At 37.7% G+C, this 20569-nt stretch overlaps 1 protein-coding gene across 1 annotated transcript in view; it reads right to left on the reverse strand.

The window, feature by feature from the left end:
- PILRA (paired immunoglobin like type 2 receptor alpha) overlaps positions 1 to 20569 on the reverse strand; it is a 174610-nt gene that overhangs the window by 36300 nt on the left and 117741 nt on the right. The window contains exon 5 of the mRNA XM_053719491.1: positions 12778 to 13155. Coding sequence (XP_053575466.1) covers positions 12778 to 13155 — 378 coding nt within the window. The remainder of the gene's footprint in view (positions 1 to 12777; positions 13156 to 20569) is intronic.

Consider the following 20569-nt stretch of genomic DNA (forward strand, 5'->3'; position numbering starts at 1 on the left):
ATTGGATAGTTGTTTAAAATTGTATGCTCGTGAAGAAAAAGTTTTGGGTTTCATGTCCCTTTAATCCAAGGCTTTATTTATATTATAAACATATTTTTTAAATCAATTGTATTCAGTAAACTTTAAGTCAAAATCATTATAGGGATATGAAAAACAAAAAATATTTTTGTGACTCAGACAGAGCATAAAATTAAAATTTTTGTTTTCCAATTTACGTCTATTATCAATTTGGCTTAGCTCCCCATGGTATTCTTTGTTGAAATAGTGTTGCCATCTAGTGCTCTTGCAGCTGGATAACATTCTTACAAAATCGCTACCATATTGTGCTCCTGACACTTGCACGCTCCTGAGGTCATATCCCTGCTTTTCAACAAAAGAAACCAAGAGAATGAAGAAAATGTGATAATAGATATAAATTTGAAAGATGTTTCAAACTGCATGCTCTAACTGAATCATGAAAGACAAATTTGGGTTTCATATCACTTTAAAAAAGTTTTCAGGTTTTGATATCTTTCGGCTAGATTACGAGTTTTGTGGTATGAGTGAAAAAGCAGCATTAAGGCTCATAACGCTGCTTTTCACTACCGCTGGTATTACGAGTCTTGCAGGTTTAGGGGCACCGCACACTTTTTTGGCCTTAACGCAAATTAACTTACGCAATTTGCGTAAAGTCCTTTTTTCAATGGGACTTCCTATGCGCCGGTATTACAAGTCTGCCTGGGAGGCCAAAAAGTGAGCGGTACACTCTATACCGCCAAGATTCGTAATGCAATCTAAAGTCAGTAGTAAAGAGTTTTATGCTACAACGCCGTTACATAAAACTCATAACTAAAGAGCTAAAAAGTACACTAACACCCATAAACTACCTATTAACCCCTAAGCCGAGGCCCTCCCGCATCGCAAACCCTAAAATAAAATTATTAACCCCTAATCTGCCGCTCCGGACATCGCCACCACTATAATAAACATATTAACCCCTAAACCGCCGCATTCCTGCCTCGCAAACACTAGTTAAATATTAGTAACCTCTAATCTGCCGCCCCTAACATTGCCACCACCTACTTACATTTATTAACCCCTAATCTGCCGCCCCCAATGTTGCTGCCACTATACTAAATTTATTAACCCCTAAACCTAAGTCTAACCATAAACCTAACACCCCCTAACTTAAATATAATTAAAAAAAAAATCTAAAATAAAACATACTATTAATAACAAAATAATTTCTATTTAAAACTAAATACCTGTAAAATAAACCCTAAGCTAGCTACAATATAACTAATAGTTACATTGTAGCTACAAGATATGAAAGAAAGAAAACAGGGCACAACCCCTCTAAGTGTAATATGTTGATTAAAACAATATATTTATTACATCTCACAAATACACACTCACTGAATAAAACCTCAAACAATATGAGGTATGACAACAGCACTGGGGAACAGCAAAGGTCTCTCAAAGCATTTTCACTGCAGAGTACAAACAGTTAACTGCATCTGAATATCCGGTGTATGATGTATGTTTTCACAAGTATAAAAGACGTAAGGTGGATCAAGTGGGCCGCCTCTGACGAAGTAGGGGGATTCCCTACGAAACGCGTAAGGCCACGCCCACCGTCTTTACGTCATCACGTTATCCGCTCCAGCTCTCGCAAGTTGCCGGCTTTACACTTGTGAGACAGCTGATTTCGGACAGAGCGTGGTGAAATATTTTTTAATTGATTGCTTGAACTGTGCTACTTTGTTGTACTTTGTGTGTGGGGACTATCTTAAGGACCAAAGTCATATCAAGGAATCAGTGATTAGTGTCATTTGACACGAGTGAAAACATACATCATAAACCGGATATTCAGATGCAGTTAACTGTTTGTACTCTGCAGTGAAAATGCTTTGAGAGACCTTTGCTGTTCCCCAGTGCTGTTGTCATACCTCATATTGTTTGAGGTTTTATTCAGTGAGTGTGTATTTGTGAGATGTAATAAATATATTGTTTTAATCAACATATTACACTTAGAGGTGTTGCGCCCTGTTTTCTTTCTTTTATATCTTGTAGCTGATCCGGTCTCCAGAACCGTGTAACATTTGTGGCAGCAACCCTTCGAACACCCTGTGCATCTTTTATGTCACTTTAAGGTAGCATATCCTTTTTACTTTACAGTTTAAATTTGTACTCATTTTGAGTTTTTTAGTTCTTAGAATGTGGGGCGCATTTATTCTTTGTGTGCTTTATTTATTGTTTACATTATAGGCATACCTTCTGTTATATCCTATTTCTGGTACTTAAGAGCAGACCTACTTTCCAAGAGAATTGAATTGTGAAATAATTTGATGTCACTTGTTTTTGCAACATAAGATCTATTGAAATTACAATTGATTGTTGATTTGTATATAACAGCTAACTTAGTTGTCTACTACTATTTGTGTGATAAACACATATTTGGTTCATTTACATTTTTTAAATAACAATTAACACTATGACAACCAAATATGGCAAATATTTCAGTGTCACTAATAGGAGTAGAATTTTATCTACTAATTTTTCTAGCGATTTAGATGAACAAATGAATCCTGAATTCCTTTTTAAAAAATTAGAAAAACTTTCAAAAATGCAAATCAGACACTGGTACGATATGATAGCCCTTGAGAACTATAAAGAAAATAACTTAGTACCAAATGGGCTAAAAATGTCTAAAACTTGCATTTGTGAGTTAGAGGAAGTTGAATTACACACAGAGTGGGAGGAAGCTCTGGGAGAATGTTCTAATAAATTAATCAATATTGCTATTAAATATAGAGATAAGAAAGTGAAACTTTTAACTGAACAAATAAAAGATATTGAAAGCGATCTAGAAAAGTGTGGCACTAGTGAACATTTTAATGATCTAGATGAGAGAAATAGGCAATCTATAGCTACTTTTGAGTCAGAGGTCATTAAAATTAAGAAAAATAAATTAAATAATGCTTTTCTGGCAGCTAATACAAATAGGGAAGATATGAATCAGGAAACAGACACTAGTGAATCAGTTGAAATATAAGATAGGTCAAAACATTTTCATGTGAATGGCCAACCTAGATTTAATTTAAACACCAATAAAAAGAAAAATAATAAGAAAGGTCAGAACAGTAATCCTGTGAATTCTGTGAAGCAACTTAAGAAGGGACATACCAACTTTTATGGGGAAATAAGGAATATACCCAAAATAATAGTTCTAATAAAAATAAAAATAAGAGCAAGGAAACACAGAATTATAATATAAGGAATCAAGAGACTCCAAAACAAAAATTTGGAGTGCGAAGATTTTCAAATAGAGAACACATGCATTATGAAGGAGGGAATAATAGATGAATAGAACAGAGAAATGATCAGGTTAGGACCTATCAGCATCCAAATAAAAACAAAGGTAAAAATAAAAATTTATATGCAAATACAAGAGAATTAATAGCATATGATAATATGGGTGCAAGACCGAAATTCCCAAATTGGCAAAATATGGGAAATACAGGAAAATATTTTAATAAGACTCGAGATGAGTACCAAGGACCCTCCACTTCTTCTTCTTCTTTTTTAGGGGTATGCAACTCCCCAATGGGGAGAAACCCCAAAAGAGGAGAAAGAGAAGAGGATGTAGAGGAGGAGTGGGACTCCAACTCAAAAAGAATAAAAGAGAGAGAATGGCAATAATAAAAGAGAACGGCCAAAAAATATTTAACATTAGTAAAAAAATCTTGACTAAGACAGAGACAAGTGTCCTAGAGAGAGGCCTGTCCTTTGCGCCCACCAATAATCCAAAATATTTTTATTTATTTATTGATCTTGAAAAATTTTCAAGGAAGTTAACCCTCAGAAGACTTCATGCCAGAAATGCAAATAGGTTGGATTTTGTAAGTATGGAGGATGGGTCGCCCAATATAGGTGATGAATCCTTTACTTTAGACTCATTACTCACACTTGAAAATGAGTGTGAAGAAGGCAATGAAATTGCAAACACGAAATACTTAGTCCACATATTGGAAGACCTGGAGGCTGAATCAATGAATCTTAAGGTTAACCATAGAGGTCTCAAACCAAACTCCACATTTTTTCCATTACAAGCACAGGGTAATTTATACCAGTCTTCAATAAGTTAGTATTAAAAGATCTTGAGCATATTTGTATAAATAAAAAGGGTAATGTTATACATAATATGAGCCTGAAGGAAAAAAGAGCACTAAGCAATCTAAAAAGCGATAGTACATTAGTCATTCGTGGACCAGATAAGGGAGGTGGAATTGTGTTGAAGGAGGTTAGGTGATAACAACACATATGTTAAACTTAAGAATAATCCAACAAAGGTCTTTAAGGAACAATATGATGGTCTGATATCTAGAGCAAGAGATTTTGGGATTCTTGAAAAATCAGAATTTGAATTTTTGAGGGTGATGGAGCCGAGAATTGCAATTTTTTACCACCTCCCCAAAATTCACAAGATGTTAGAGGATCCTCCCGGACGCCCAATAGTGTCCGGGATTGGGTCACTAACATCCAAATTATCACAATATGTTGATGACATATTAAAACCTATGGTCCCCTGTCTCCGATCATACGTAAGAGATTCAACAGAATCATAACACAACTTTCGCAATGTACCTGGAGTGAGGAATACATGTGGGTGACCTTAGATGTCTCCTCGTTATACAAATGCATACCACATGACTTAGGTCAATCAGCTATTGAATATTATTTAAGACAGACTGGATATATAGACCTATCACAGAGATCATTCATTTTAAATTGTATTGATTTCATTCTGAAGAAAAATTATTTTCTATTTGAAGGAGAATTTTATCTCCAAACGACCGGTACAGCGATGGGGACGAAGTTTGCCCCCAATTTCGCAAACTTGTACATGGGGTGGTGGGAGGATCTATATATCTACACTAATAACCCCTTCAGAGATAAAATTGTGAAGTGGTTTCGCTTCATTGATGATATCCTCATAATTTGGAAGGGGACTTTAGAGGAAGTGGCAGGATTGGTACAACATGTGAATCAGAATCTTTTAAATTTAAAGTTTACTGAGTCACATGATGCTGATCATATAACCTTTTTGGACCTCACCCTAACTCATAGAGGAGACAAAATAATCACTAGTCTATTTAAAAAATCAACTGATACTAATGCATATTTACATGCCACTAGTGGACATCATAAATGGATCCGAAATATTCCCTTTGGGCCATTTCAAAGGGTCAGAAATTGAACCACCTTTGAAAAAAAGAGTCAGAAGTATTGAAGAATGGATTTATGAGCAAAGGTTATGATCCTTCATTAGTGCTCAATGCATACACTAGGGCAAAAAATATAGACAGGAGTACACTATTAATACCTAAAAAGGATAGGAAATTGGAGAAGTCGGAGAGATCCAAAAATCAGCCGTTATTCATAACTAAAAACAATAGAGCCTCCAGACAAATAGAGAAATCTTTTAAAAAACACTGGCCAGTTTTATTGCAGGATCCAATTTTAAAAGACATTTTAACTGAAAGAACACAGATAATTTTTAAAAAGAATCATAACTTGAAAAATATTTTAGCTCTTAGCAAATTGAGAGAAAATGCTGGACAGAGTAATTGGTTACAAAAGAAATCTTCTGGTTTCTTCAAATGTGGTAGACAAAACTGTCTAAGTTGCCTACATTTAGATAAAGAGAACTCAGAGTTCAAATCCTAAAGAGATAATAGGAAATATCCAATCAAGGAGTCCCTAAATTGTACTCATGTAGTTTATCATCTCTCTTGTTCCTGTGGGAAAATTTATATAGGTAGGACGAAAAGGAGCTTGAAAACACGTTTTAGGGAACATTTGGTTAATATTGAAAAAGGAGTTTTGTCCCATGGAGTTTCAGCTCATTTTTCGGAGGTACATAACAAAGATCCAAGTAGCCTAAAAGTCAAAGCACTAGAAAGAGTAAAGCTTGACGTAAAAGGAGGAAATAGACTTATAGCTTTAAGAAGAAGGGAGACGACATTGGGATCTCTTGAACCAAATGGGATGAACCGAGAGATTGATTTAGCGGCATTTTTAATTGATGATTAGGTATCCATATACTTTTAAATGTAGTAGATTACCATTCATTTGATAGGTACGTCATTAATATAGCTAGAGATACCTGAGGAACTTCTCTGATCATTTATCAAATCCCCCTATGAATCACATCACCACATAACTTACATATGTTATCACATTAGTTTGATGTAGTGGTGGAGTTTTTTGTGGTTTTATTTCTTATTTGTCCCATACAACCATCACAAGAATGGGTGAAACTTTATTTATTTTTTGTGTTATAGATTACACTTACATTTACTAGTGGATTGTTAACATTTATAGAAGGGATGATGAAATATGGGGTGTATATGTATATAAGGGTAATGCAATCACGGAAGATGTGATAGCTACATTAGACATAGTTGACCTCTTGTGTATATATATATATATATATATATATATATATATATATATATATATATATATATGTAAACACATATGTAGCTTTAGGTACATTACCAAGCTTTTCTCTAGGCAATTATTAATAGGTTAAAATCAGATATGGTCTTTTTAGAATGGTTCTTACAACAGTTTCGATTTTTTCATTTTGATTATTGGATCAAATTATTTTCGGTGGTCTCAATGAAATGTTTGAGAAATAAATATGAAGAGCATTGATTTAATATCGAATATAGGATATATAAATTAATTTATTATAAGAGCTGGTATCAACAATCATCTTTACCTTGTAATTCTGTTTTATTACATCACAAATCAGTATCAATGAATTTATTATAGGGTTTTATTGCATATATTTTTTATTTTTTATCTTTTTATGGTTGTCTTTTTATCATATTAAATATGTTTGGTAACTGTGATCAATTTAGGGCATGTGTAGGCGTAAGCAAATTTGTCCAAATTTGTACTGAGTATGATAGGAAATACAGTGTTTAAAGAGTCCAACATAATCCTTAACAATGGGTATCAGAAATAATACTGACCATTTGCTAATAAGGGGAGGAACCTTGGACAAGTATAAAAGACGTAAGGTGGATCAAGTGGGCAGCCTCTGACAAAGTAGGGGGATTCCCTATGAAACGCATAAGGCCACGCCCACCGTCTTTACGTCATCACGTTATCCGCTCCAGCTCTTGCAAGTTGCCGGCTTTACACTTGTGAGACAGCTGATTTCGGACAAAGCATGGTGATACTGTATATTTTTTAATTGATTGCTTGAACTGTGCTACTTTGTTGTACTTTGTGTGTGGGGACTATCTTAAGGACCAAAATCATATCAAGGAATCAGTGATTAGTGTCATTTGACACGAGTGAAAACATACATCATAAACCGGATATTCAGATGCAGTTAACTGTTTGTACTCTGCAGTGAAAATGCTTTGAGAGACCTTTGCTGTTCCCCAGTGCTGTTGTCATACCTCATATTGTTTGAGGTTTTATTCAGTGAGTGTGTATTTGTGAGATGTAATAAATATATTGTTTTAATCAACATATTACACTTAGAGGTGTTGCGCCCTGTTTTCTTTCTTTTATATCTTGTAGCTGATCCGGTCTCCAGAACCGTGTAACATTTGTGGCAGCAACCCTTCGAACACCCTGTGCATCTTTTATGTCACTTTAAGGCAGCATATCCTTTTTACTTTACAGTTTAAATTTGTACTCATTTTGAGTTTTTTAGTTCTTGGAGTGTGGGGCGCATTTATTCTTTGTGTGCTTTATTTATTGTTTACATTGCAGCTAGCTTAGGGTTTATTTTTATTTCACAGGCAAGTTTGTATTTATTTTAACTAGGTGGAATAGTTAGTAAAAAGTTATTAACTATTTACTAGCTACCTAGTTAAAATAAATACAAATTTACCTGCAAAATTAAACCTAACCTGAGTTACACTAACACCTAACATTACACTACAATTAAATACAATTACCTAAATTACAACAACAAAAAACCCCCACTAAATTACACAAAATAAAAAATGAAATTATCACATATTTAAACTAATTACACCTAATCTAATAGCCCTATCAAAATAAAAAAGCCCTCCCCCCATAGAAAAAACCCTAGCCTAAACTAAACTACTAATAGCCCTTAAAAGGGCCTTTTGCGGGGCATTGCCCAAAAGAAATCAGCTCTTTTACCTGTAAAAAAATACAAACACCCCCCAACAGTAAAACCCACCACGCACACAACCAACCCCCCAAATAAAACCTAATCTAAAAAAACCTAAGCTCCCCATTGCCCTGAAAAGGGCATTTGGATGGACATTGCCCTTAAAAGGACATTTAGCTCTTTTTCAATTGCCTAAACCCCTAATCTAAAAATAAAACCCACCCAATAAACCCTTAAAAAAGCCTAACACTAATCCCCGAAGATCTACTTACAGTTTTGAAGACCTGACATCCATCCTCAACGAAGCGGCAGAAGTCCTCATCGAAACCTGCAGAAGTCTTCATACAAGAGGCTGAAGTCTTCATCCAAGCCCACAGAAGTCTTCATCCAGACGGCATCTTCTATCTTCATCCATCCGGCGCGGTGCGGCTCCATCTTCAAGACATCCGGCGCGGAGCATCCTCTTCAATCGATGTCTTCTTGCTGAATGAATGTTCCTTTAGATAGCGTCCCTTGAATTCCGATTGGCTGATAGAATTCTATCAGCCAATCAGAATTAAAGGTGAAAAAATCCTATTGGCTGATCCAATCAGCCAATAGGATTGAGCTTGCATTCTATTGGCTAATTGGAACAGATGCACATTAGGGGTTATTAAGTATAATGTAGATGTCGGCGATATCGGGGGCGGCAGATTAGGGGTTAATAAGTATAATGTAGGTGTCGGCGATGTCGGGGGCGGTAGATTAGGGGTGTTTAGACACGGGGTTCATGTTAGGGTGTTAGGCGTAATCATAAAATGTGTTTCCCCATAGGAATCAATGGGGCTGCGTTACAGAGCTTTACGCTGCTTTATTGCAGGTGTTAGGCTTTTTTTCAGCCAGCTCTTCCCATTGATGTCTATGGGGAAATTGTGCATGAGCACGTACAACCAGCTCACCGCTGACTTAAGCGGCGCTGGTATTGGAGTGCGGTATGGAGCTCAATTTTGCTCTACGCTCGCTTCTTGCCTGTTAACGCCGGGTTTATGAAAACCTGTAATACCAGCGTTGTAGGTAAGTGAGCGGTGACAATAACATGCAAGTTAGCACTGCATCCCTCATAACGCAAAACTCGTAATCTAGCTGTTTATTATTTTTAAATCTCTTCAATAACTTTAATTCTCTAATCTCACGTTCCCTAACCGTCATCTCCTAACATTCAACTTTACTTTAGCAACAGCATATATAACACAATAAAAATATTTCAGAATAGACTTCCCCTATCTTCTTGCCCAGGTCAGTTAATTAAAACAATATATATATATATATATATATATATATATATATACACAGTATATATATATATATATATATATATATATATATATATATATATATATATATACCCTATACTCACATCAATACTGGACATATCTGTACCCACCACAGTAAACCACAAGTTGTATTAAAGGGGCAGTAAACCTACAAAATAATGTTATATAATTCTGCACATAGTGCAGAATTATATAACATTATCTTAGTGCAAACTTTATGCAACATAATATTGCAGCTAAAATTTGATTATAAAAAGGATTTTTGCTCTTCTGAGCAGGTCTGGTTTTCCCCCTGAATGCATCTGGGCAGCTGTCTAGTCACAGCCCGGCCCGATCGCGCTCAGAGGGAAAACCAGACCCGCTCAGTAGAACAAAGAGCGGCAGTCTGAAAAATCCTCTTTAATAAACAAATTTTAGCTGCAATATTATGTTGCATAAAGTTTGTTCTAAGATAATGTTATATAATTCTATACTATGTGCAGAATTATATAACATTATTTTGTAAGTTTACTGCCCCTTTAAGAAAAAATCTTGGCATACAAAACAAACAACAATGTTCTTACACTGCTGAGGATTGCAGAAAATCTCAATTATATGCTGGTTTCCTCTTGACTAAATAAATAAAAGCCTTTAGTCTTTCATCTTTTTTCTCCACTATTGTATCTAGTCCAACATCAAACCCCAGGAACCCTTTCCTTCCTCTATCTTTACTCTACTCTCCAGCACCCCGACCAATCACTATTGTTGAGATATAGGGGCATATTTATCAAGCTCCGTAGGGAGCTTGATGCCCCGTGTTTCTGGTGAGCCTTCAGGATAGCCGGAAACAGAAGTTATGAAGCATCTAAAGACTGCTGCTCCATAACCTGTCCGCCTGCTCTGAGGTGGCGGACAGAAATTAACCCAATCTCCTCAGCTTAGCAGAGTAAGTGCTGTGTAAAAAGTTATACTTCAGCTGCTGTCCAGCTGCAGGTAAAAAAATAAAAATACATGAAGAAATGAACAGCAGCCAATCAGCATCAACAGTGCTGAGGTCATGAACTCTTTTACTGTGATCTCAGGAGATTTCACTTAACACTCATGAGATTTCCTAGTAAACTTCCTTAAACTGAATATGGAAATAACATGAGTGTGCATGAGACTCACTCCATTGCCGGTCCCTGATTTGCTGCTTAAAGTCCTTTACAATGGGGTGTGAATACGTAGGACATTTTGAGGTAAAATATATTTCTTTTTCACATAGAGATGTAAAGGTGATATTTTCGTGTCAGCTTTTTACAGCTATGCTGCATCACTTTCAAGTGTTTCAACATTTGGGTATCATGGACCTTTAATATACCACTTTGCCTATTTTCATTCTAATAGAGACAATACAGAGTACAAGAAAAACCCTCTTTACCTCTTTAAACTTTTCCTTTATATCCCATTCTGACCAAAGTTCTTCCCTTGCTCCCTGGGCCAACTCTCTTAAGTTTGATGGCATGGAGTGAAATCATTGCACCTACCCTTCCATGGAAAGGGAGAACAGGTACTGATGACAGTATAAAATAACATTATAATGTGTTTGGCTTGCTTTAATTTGCATTTGCTTCTTTTTACACATATATGACTTTTTCTATCACTACATTTAGTGCCTTACATATTCAAAAGCAAACTCGCCAGGTTTCATTTTGCTAGATAAAAAAGTGTAACATGCTTAAAGTTAATGTACATTTTATTGAATGAGTGCCCGTTTTTAAAAATACTTCAAAGCTGGATCACCGATCCCCCACCTGCTTCTCATGCTGTACTTAGCACAGCAATGACAAAACCGGCTTCCTCCAATCATGGCATGTCCTCACGAGATGGACGCTCTGGGGTGCACGCCATGATTGGAGGAAGCTGGTTTTGTCATTGCTGAAGTAAGTACAGAGGAGCTGCAGGTATAGGTACGCATTTTTAAAAAAATTATGCAATGTAAAGTTTCATGAATGAAAGTGTCCCTGTTTTTTAACCTTTTAACGACATTACATCATTATATTATGTCCGAATTTTTTTGGGCTTTAACGCTGATTGATGGAATACAACGTCCTAACCCGGTGGCTTTCCTAAAGCCATTGGCGCTTCCCTGATGGGATTGTGGTCTGGAGGGCGTGCCTAGCATCATAGGGACGCCCCCATAATAGGGATGCCCCCCTGACGCGATCCCATCATTGAAATCTCATGATCACTTGCACGATTGCGAGATTTCAAATTGTAGAACATTGGTAAAATTAGAGTATACGCTGTTGGCATTTAGCGATGTCGGGTGGACATGATTCACTACAGCGAATCATGTTCGCCCGCCATTTGATATTTTGGCACCATAGTTTCATACATTTTATTGTATTTGTGTTGACAGCATTTAAAACTTTATTTGTCATAAGGTTTATATATTCACAGAGCTGCCAAGAATTTCTGAATTAAAACACTTAAACTGAAGGTCTTAATAATAGGTGGGTATAAAGAGCAGAGAGTGAACATTAGTTGCAAATTTGTTGTTCCCTTTAGAAATAAATGATAGCAAATTCAAAACCAATTTTATATGGGAACTTTCAATGTCACCTAACATATATCCCCAAAAAATGTAGTCTCATTGGTAATTTGGCAGAGACTGGAAAATAGAACTTTCCCCATATATTTAATAAATTAATTGTATTTGAATTTCTCATGGCATAGTAAAGTAGTTGTAGCTCAAGTAACAAATAATATTTTACTCATTTAAATATATTTTTTGTATAAATAGAACCCATATTTTCCATTCCCTCTTCCTCCCTGTCCATTTTCCCAATAGTAATTCAATAAATAAGAAGTCAGACAAACAAGTTAAAATAAGGAGACATGGTTCCATGAAAAAAACAACTACCTAAATGCTTCTTTAGAGAGGTGTGCTGGGTTCAATCGTCTCTCCTGTGTCTATTCTGTGATAGGGTCATAGATCTAACATATATTCCTTCTGGTATGTTACTATTGCCATGAATCTTTCTTAATAACCAATCCTGAATGTGTTTACACTTTGGTTATTTTGACATGCGATTCACGTGTCACTTCCTACTTAGAGTATTTATGTGATTGTATGATCATTATTTATGTTTGTAGTGTCTCTAAATATATTTCTAAGCTGCAGCAAGTGGATTTGTGTTTACATATTGCTGAACCAATCAACTGTCACTTGCTTTCTAGTATGTATTATTACTGTTTATATTAAAAGGGGATGCTCTCAAACATGTAATATTCATTGAATCATTGTGATGCATGAATGTAAAGAGCTGGTAATATTAATAACATTTTACATACCGTAGACTTTAAGAAGAGTTCCAGGACCTTCAGCTAGTAAAGTGTCAATAAAATAAGGTTGCTTGTTTATCTTTGGCAAGTACTTTCTTATTACCACACGGCAATAAAATGTGGTGTTATCCATATCATGCATCACCTCCAGGAGAAGATGTGATTTGTTTACCAGCTGGGTCTTGCCTTTATATAAGGGGTGTATAAAATCTGTTTTGTGGTGATAGACATAGTCTTCTTTGTATTTCCCAGCCATCCAGTACACGTCAAAAGACATCAATTCTTTGTCTTTGGGTTGGATAAAATTGCAGCTGATGGTCACCCGGTTGAATGATGTGCTGGATATTACTTTTTCTGTTTGAGTGACGTTAAGAATATTTGTTGGTTCTAGGTATAAAAAAAAAAAAAGCATGAAATGTAAAGCTACAGGCTTTAAGAAAGTCTGGCGGACCTGATCCGACAGTGCGGATCAGGTCCGCCAGACCTCGCTGAATACGGCGAGCAATATGCTCACCGTATTCAGCATTGCACCAGCAGCTCACAAGAGCTGCTGGTGCAACGCCGCCCCATGCAGACTCGCAGCCAATGGGACGCCTGCAGGGGGTGTCAATCAACCCGATCGTACTCGATCGGGTTGATTTCTGGCGATGTCTGTCCGCCTAGTCAGAGCAGGCGGACAGGTTATGGAGCAACAGCCTTTGTGACCGCTGCTTCATAAGGAGCTTGATAGATAGGCCCCATAGTGTATGAAAATAATGTTTTCACATATATAAGATGATTTTTGTGTTGATTCAGTCACACACTACCCATATCAACTGAACAATACTATATTCTCATCATTCAAGTTGGCATTGTAAACTCATCCATATGAATTGTTATCTTTTGGAGAGTTATGATTCAGCATTAAAGATTGTTAACTCAACTTTAAATTTATAACTAGTTTTTCAAATTTTCAGTATTTGAAGTAGACCTAATATGTGGAGATGAGACATGAAACTAATTATATTTGCCAGTAGTTTCAATGAACTATTGGGACTACTTTACATAAACTGCATTCAGATATGGGGGTTGAACCGTACACAAAATGGTGATTGTGAGTTTCTATTTAAAACGCTTAAAATATTTAGATATTTTTATTAGGATTTTAATTTCTTTAAAACTGTAATTTTCAACCACATTTCCTTGCTGCTTAGTATATTTCTAAGAGACCCCTTAAATGAGATTGCGCAATTGTGAACGTGTTTTTATAGGGAACAAATCTCTATGCATGCTAAGTGCAAACTCATTCACAACAGTGCAAACATTATTGAACTCACGGTCGTGAATGCTCGTTCCAGATTACAAGTTCAATAATAGGCGCACTGTTGTCATTGAGTTTGCACTTAGCATGCATGGAGGCTTGTTCACTATAAAAGCACCTTCACGATTGCACAATCTGGCAAAACATTTGATAAAATCCTGTAAAAATATATATATTTTAAGTGTTTTACATAAAAGCTTGCAGTCATCATTTTGTCTACAGTTCACCCAAAATGGAACGGGGCTTTTAAAAAACACTAGAAAAAAATCTTGTTTAAAAATAATCCTTATGAAAGTTGTCAAATTTCCATATAGTGATACAAAACAGTGCACAGTCTGCCCATACCAGCAACCTAATAGATGCATTTAAATGCGTTAGCAGTGGTGCAGATGGAAACAAATTGCAATAGTTAACAACTCTGACAGCCCGGAGTATGCAATCTTCTGTAGCAACACAATTTTAATAATGTCTGCACTGTTTATGACAATCACGCTATTGTGAGAAATACAATTAGATATTAAATATGATTTATAAATCACTCCATTTGTAGATGTAGATCTCTGGAAGTGAGTATTCCTACAGATGCCGTTAGCTGTATATGATATCACATCATCACATTTAGATATGTATTTGCTCCTATACATATGTAAATGTGTACCCTATTGACTGGATACAGCCTCTGAGAGGAGGTTTAATGAATCAATACCAAAATTCTAGAATGTCTCCTTTGGCCATTACAGAATGTAGGTGCAATGTATAACACTGTTTGAAAATATCCATGAAAAAGTCCAACAGATGGCTGAAAAGCCCTTCTGAGGAATTATCACGTGCCTTGAGGTGAGAAATTCGATAACACAAAAAGTGGTCTCAGAAAGTGAGGCAAAAATGTTTTGTGATCGCTGAGCAGTTTTTATCACCATAGTGTAGATAGGGCTTTTTTTAAGCTGTCAAAACTCATTGCTAGTGTGAGAAAGAGACAAAATTTGCTCTACTGTGATTGCACTGAATCAAAAAGTGGCCTTTTGGGCCCAAAAAAGCCCAAAAATGCAGCTCCTGATAGATTGTTATTGAGGCAATGGAGGTCTACTCAATACTTTTCTCAAACCATAATACTAGTTAAGAGAGCTACTAGGTCCTGTCATTTAAAGGGATAGTCTAGTCGAAATTAAACTTTCATTTTTCAACTTTCTAATTTACTGCTATTATGAATTTGTCTTCATTCTCTTGGTATCTATATTTGAATGTAAGCTTAGGAGCTGGCCCATTTTGGGTTCAGCACCTAGGTAGCACTTGCTGATTGGTGGCTATATTTAGACACCAATCAGAAAGCACTAACCAGGGGCTGAACCAAAAATGGGCCGGCTCCTAAGCTTACATTCCTGCTTTTTCAAATAAAGATACCAAGAGAATCAAGAAACATTGATAATAGGAGTAAATTAGAAAGTTGCTTAAAATTGCATGCTCTATCTGAATTATGAAAGTTTAATTTTGACTTGACTATCCCTTTAAGTTGCAGACATGGGCGGTAGCTTTGGAATTTAAATACTTAAATATACCTGAATCCCCACATAACTCTTCAGTTTAAAAAATTTTTATGAACCAAACTTTTCCACATTTTGAAAACACAAATACCCTTACTCTGCTGTAGCAGTGTTACTATAACGTCAAAGGCAAATTATGTCTTCTGTAAGGATACATAGGATACATATATATATATATTTTCAGTGGTCCACTAGTCATGGACAACCTAGAAATTGTTGTGGATGACTAAGAAATTTGACTTTTTCCTCTATTTAACATTGAGGGGGATATTTATCAAGGGTCTGGCGGACCTCGCTGAATGGGGAGAGCAATACGCTCTCTGTATTCAGCATTGCACCGCCAGCAGGGAGGTGTCAATCAACCCGATCGTACTCGATCGGGTTGATTTTCAGCGATGTGTGTCCGCCGGCTCAGAGCAGACGGACAGGTTATCGAGCAGCAGTCTTTAGACCGCTGCTTCATAACTGCTGTTTCTGGCGAGCCTGCAGGCTCGCAAGAAACACGGGCCCTCAAGCTCCATCCGGAGCTTGATAGATAGGCTTCTGAGTCTACTAGTAACTTTTTACCTTTGGGCTAGTAGCTTTTTACCCCTGACTAGTAAACCATTGCTATATTTTTCCACCCCTGTATATCTATCTATCTACCCATCTATCCCACATCGCAAAGTACCCACTACACTATTTGCCCCTATGCTTCCACATCCCCACATCACAAAGGACTCCTCTACGCTATTAACTATTAAACGCCACACCCCCATCACAAGGTACCCACTAACCTCTAACCCCCTTAACCATCTAACGGCCTTAACACCCCTAACCTAACACCCCCTAAGTTAGCAAAAAAAACTAACATTACAGAAAAAAGCTAACATTACAGAAAATAAAAAACCCTTACAGTTATGCCTATGCTAAAACAAAAGCCTCAATTTAAAAAAATAAAAAACCCTATACAAACATTAAAATAAATTATAGCAATAGCCCTTAGAAGGGCTTATATATTTGCTGCTCCTTTTCACCAAAAAAGAACCCATTCTACAAGTAACCCCCCTCCTCCACAAAAAAAGCTTATCTAATAAAAACCTAAGGAGCATTTAGTTGGGCATTGTCTTTAGAAGGTAATTTGGTAGGGCAATGCTGCTGCCCAAATAAAACCCTATTCTAAAAAAAAAAAGCTTTCATTCTATTGGCTGACTTGAATTTGGATTTTGAAAATCAGCCAATAGTAATGCAAGGGTACCCCTATATAAAGGGGGTACCTTGCATTCAAAAATTTAGTCTGGACGGGTGACCGCATGAATAAGATGGATGAGGCAGGATGACGATAGACAATCACTGCCGCCGGGATGAAGAGAGAAGACCAACACTGCCAGGATGAAGATAGAAGATGGATTCAAGTTTGGTGAGTACCATCTTTGGAGTTTAGTGGTAGGCTTTTTTGGGGTGTTTTTTTATTTTAGAATAGTGGGGTGTGGGGTTTTGAGCGGCCAAAGATCTTTAGGGCACTGCCATACCAATCTAAGGGCAATGCCCACCCAAATGCCTTTTTCAGGGCAATTTGTTGAGTTTGTTTCTTGAGTTTTGTTTTGTGGAGTTGGGGGTTACTTGTATTGTAGAAGGTTTTTTTTTTTTTTTGGTGAAGAAGAGCTGCAATTACTTGAGAGCAATTCCCTACAAAAAGTACTTCTACGGGGTATTGCTATAGTTTATTTTAGTGTTTGTATAGGGTTTTTTATTTTGGAATGGGCTTTTTTTTTAAGAGGACTTTAGTTTTAGAATAGGCATAATTGTATGCTTTTCTATTTTTGGTATTTTTTTTTTCCTTTAATGGTAGGTTTTTAATTTTCTGTAATGTTAACTTTTTTATGTAATGTTAGTTTATTTTTTATCTGGTTAGGGGTGTTAGAGGTTATTGGGTCCTTTGTGATGGGGTGAGGCATTGTATGGGTTAATAGGGCAGTGTGGAACTTTGTGGTGGGTTATGTGGTGGTTTAGGGGTTATTAGAGTAGGGGGCTTATGGGTGTTAGATGTTTTTCCACTTTTTGTGTTCCATTGAAGTCCATGGGGGAGTACGTTTACACAATGGCAATATACTTTGGCTTTTTGCATGCATTGGGCTAGTGCCAACAAAAACATTTTACTTTCAACTTGTAATATGTGTGTTAAGTGATAAATAGCACTCAACTCCTTATTTAGCCCATAGTGTAACTCCTTATTTAGCCCATAGTGTGTTAATCTGTCCAGCAGATGGGAGCAAAAAAAAAATGGGAACACAGACAAGAAAAAAAATATATTTTACAATCACATGTAGATTAAATACATACATTTGTAGATCTAGAGCTGGAAAATATAACAGACTTTTAAAACTTTAAGAACCCATGGTGCCCATCACATCTCTTTAGCAACCGAAAGACTCAGAGAAAGCCCTGAGCTGCAACTCCTTTCGAATCTGCTCCGGCACAACAGCCAACTGGACCACTCCCCCTTTAGCCATGCGGCATTCAGGTGCTTATAGCTCCCTTCCGAGTTGCATGGCTTGGAAAGGGTTGAGCCGCAGAATTCTTGATTTTTGGAGCGGCTGGAAGAGACAGGCAGCAGTGGAAAGTGTGGTCATACATAGAGATCCAAAACAGGGCATCAGGGGTTCATTTCAAGGATCAAGAACTGACGTGTATGGCCAGTTGTTAAGCAATCCTCCTGTCTCATTTAACTGGGTGGGGGTTATGCATTATCTGTTCTCTGCACATGATTTCCTGGGGCAGAGGTGTCCTCCTATTCGACCCCAGTACCTATGCTCATGGTTGCAAACCTATTTTCACTAAGTCACATGACTTCTCACTGACCAAAAACAATTCATATATTATTTTATAAAGCCACATTTTAATTTCATTCTTATTCTGAAAATGTCATGTAAAGGACCTGATGTACACTTAGAAGAATGTTACAGTGTAAATCACATTTATGGATGTATTTATACTATACAGCTTATTTATCTGTGCCTTCCTTTTTAAGTTAGATTCCCATCAAAAGGCTGATCCAGCCGAGTACTTAAAGTTTATTTATTTTTTTATTGTTTTAATGTACATGACTAAAATCTTTTAAATTTGCTGAATAGGGTTGGTAGATATATAGGGGTATATTTATTAAATGTCGGATGGACATGGACCGCTGTAGCGGATCATGTCCGTCCGACATCGCTAAATGTCAACAGCATACACTGTCAGCATTTAACATTGCACAAGCATTTCTAGTTAAATGCTTGTGCAATGCTTCCCCCTGCAGATCCACGGCCAATCGCCACTAGCAGGGAGTGTCAATCATCCCGATCTTATCTGATCGGAATAATTGCAGTCAGCCACCTCTTACGACCGCTGCTTCTTTTCTCTTGTTTCCAGCGGTCTGGAAACATTGTGGGTAGATTGCAGCATCTGCTGCTTGATAAATCTACCCCTTAGGGTTCAAAGGGTACACTGTGTAAAGGTTCCCTTGGGTAACAATGAGGGAGTTTAAAGTGTGGGAGAGCATGTTGATGTGTTCCTTGGGTTATAGCAGTTTGCAATGCACATCATGTAGGTGAGATCCTCTGGGTGAGTCCATGAGAAAGGAAGTTATTTGGGGGCTGATGTAATTAGGTTACTATGCAGGGGGCTTGGATGTAAGGGTTAAAATGATAGTATAATGGCAGTGGAGGGCCCTCTAGTGGGCCTGTAGCAAAATTAAGGGATAGCTGACTTGAAGTCTGGAGTGTTCTAGAGTGTGTATGTTACAATGTTGCAGGTGGGTGGGCGGGTGTACCTCTTGCCTTTATAGTGTCCTGTTGCAGTGTATCCGGCCTCTTCCTGCTTCCAGACTTCAAGTAGAATTTTCTTCTGTGAGCAGAGAATGCAGTCCGGATCAAGCAGCCAGAACACAGTGTCTAGAGGTGATGTGGAGCCTTCTACATCAGCGTCAGCTATTCAGCAGCCCCCTTCGGCTGGGACATCGCAGCAGCTGGAGCAGTCTGGTGAGTGCACCATCACTGACATCACACACACAAACATGGGTTCTTCTTCTAGTGACTCAGGTTCTGATAGTGAGGCAGGGCTGGGGTTAGTGGGTAAGGGGAAGCACCAGATGTTTAGAATGAAAAGAAATTAGTGGCAGCGCAGGTTCAAGTGAAAGCGGTTGCGCAAGGGGTAGTTGAGGGCACTACTTTATCACAGGTGGTGGAGGCGTCGGCACTGACGCCTAACCAGGTGGCACCACAGAAGGTGGCGGTGCACGGGGATACATACCCGTGCCTGGTCCACTCTTTGTATGGGCACCTTAAAGGAAGAGTCACTAAAAAAATACAGGAAGGTAGATATGTTAATATCTACGAACTATCTCCGGAAGCATGCCGAGCGAAAGAGAGGGTGGCCGAAGGGTCGGGCCCCAAGAAAGTTCGGCGTCATGAGACATACGAGGAGTGGCAGACCGGATTTAGGGTGCTAGCATCTTGTTATGTTGACAAATGGCCCACTCAAGGGCATAATCTCTTTAAATATCAGGACACTATTGAGGATATTCATAAGAGGTTTAAAGAGGGTGCATGGCGGGATTATGATGTAGCATTCCGCAAGAAAATGGTGGGAAACCCCATATTGCACTTTGGGACACAGGATATGCACCTGTGGTCAAAACTGGGGCGGGAAAGGTCAAGGCAGAAGAAGCGTGGGAGAGAATGCTGGAAATCCCAGGACAAACAGTGTGACAGAGGAGCGAATTGTTCCTTTCGCCACATCTATAAGTTTTGTAGCGGACCACACCCGGGTTCAGAGTGCGCGAAAAGAAGGGAGTCCGGTACCGCCTCCCAGAATCCAAGAGGGGGTGCTGGGGTCAAGGGCACCAACTCCACTTAGGGTGGAGGCGATGTCGCCATGGTTGGCACTTTACCCTGACCAGGAGGCAGCGGGCATCCTGTCGTCAGGGTTGAGGGAAGGT

This window comes from Bombina bombina, chromosome 6 (genome assembly GCF_027579735.1).
Source record: "Bombina bombina isolate aBomBom1 chromosome 6, aBomBom1.pri, whole genome shotgun sequence".
Classification (NCBI taxonomy): Eukaryota; Metazoa; Chordata; class Amphibia; order Anura; family Bombinatoridae; genus Bombina; species Bombina bombina.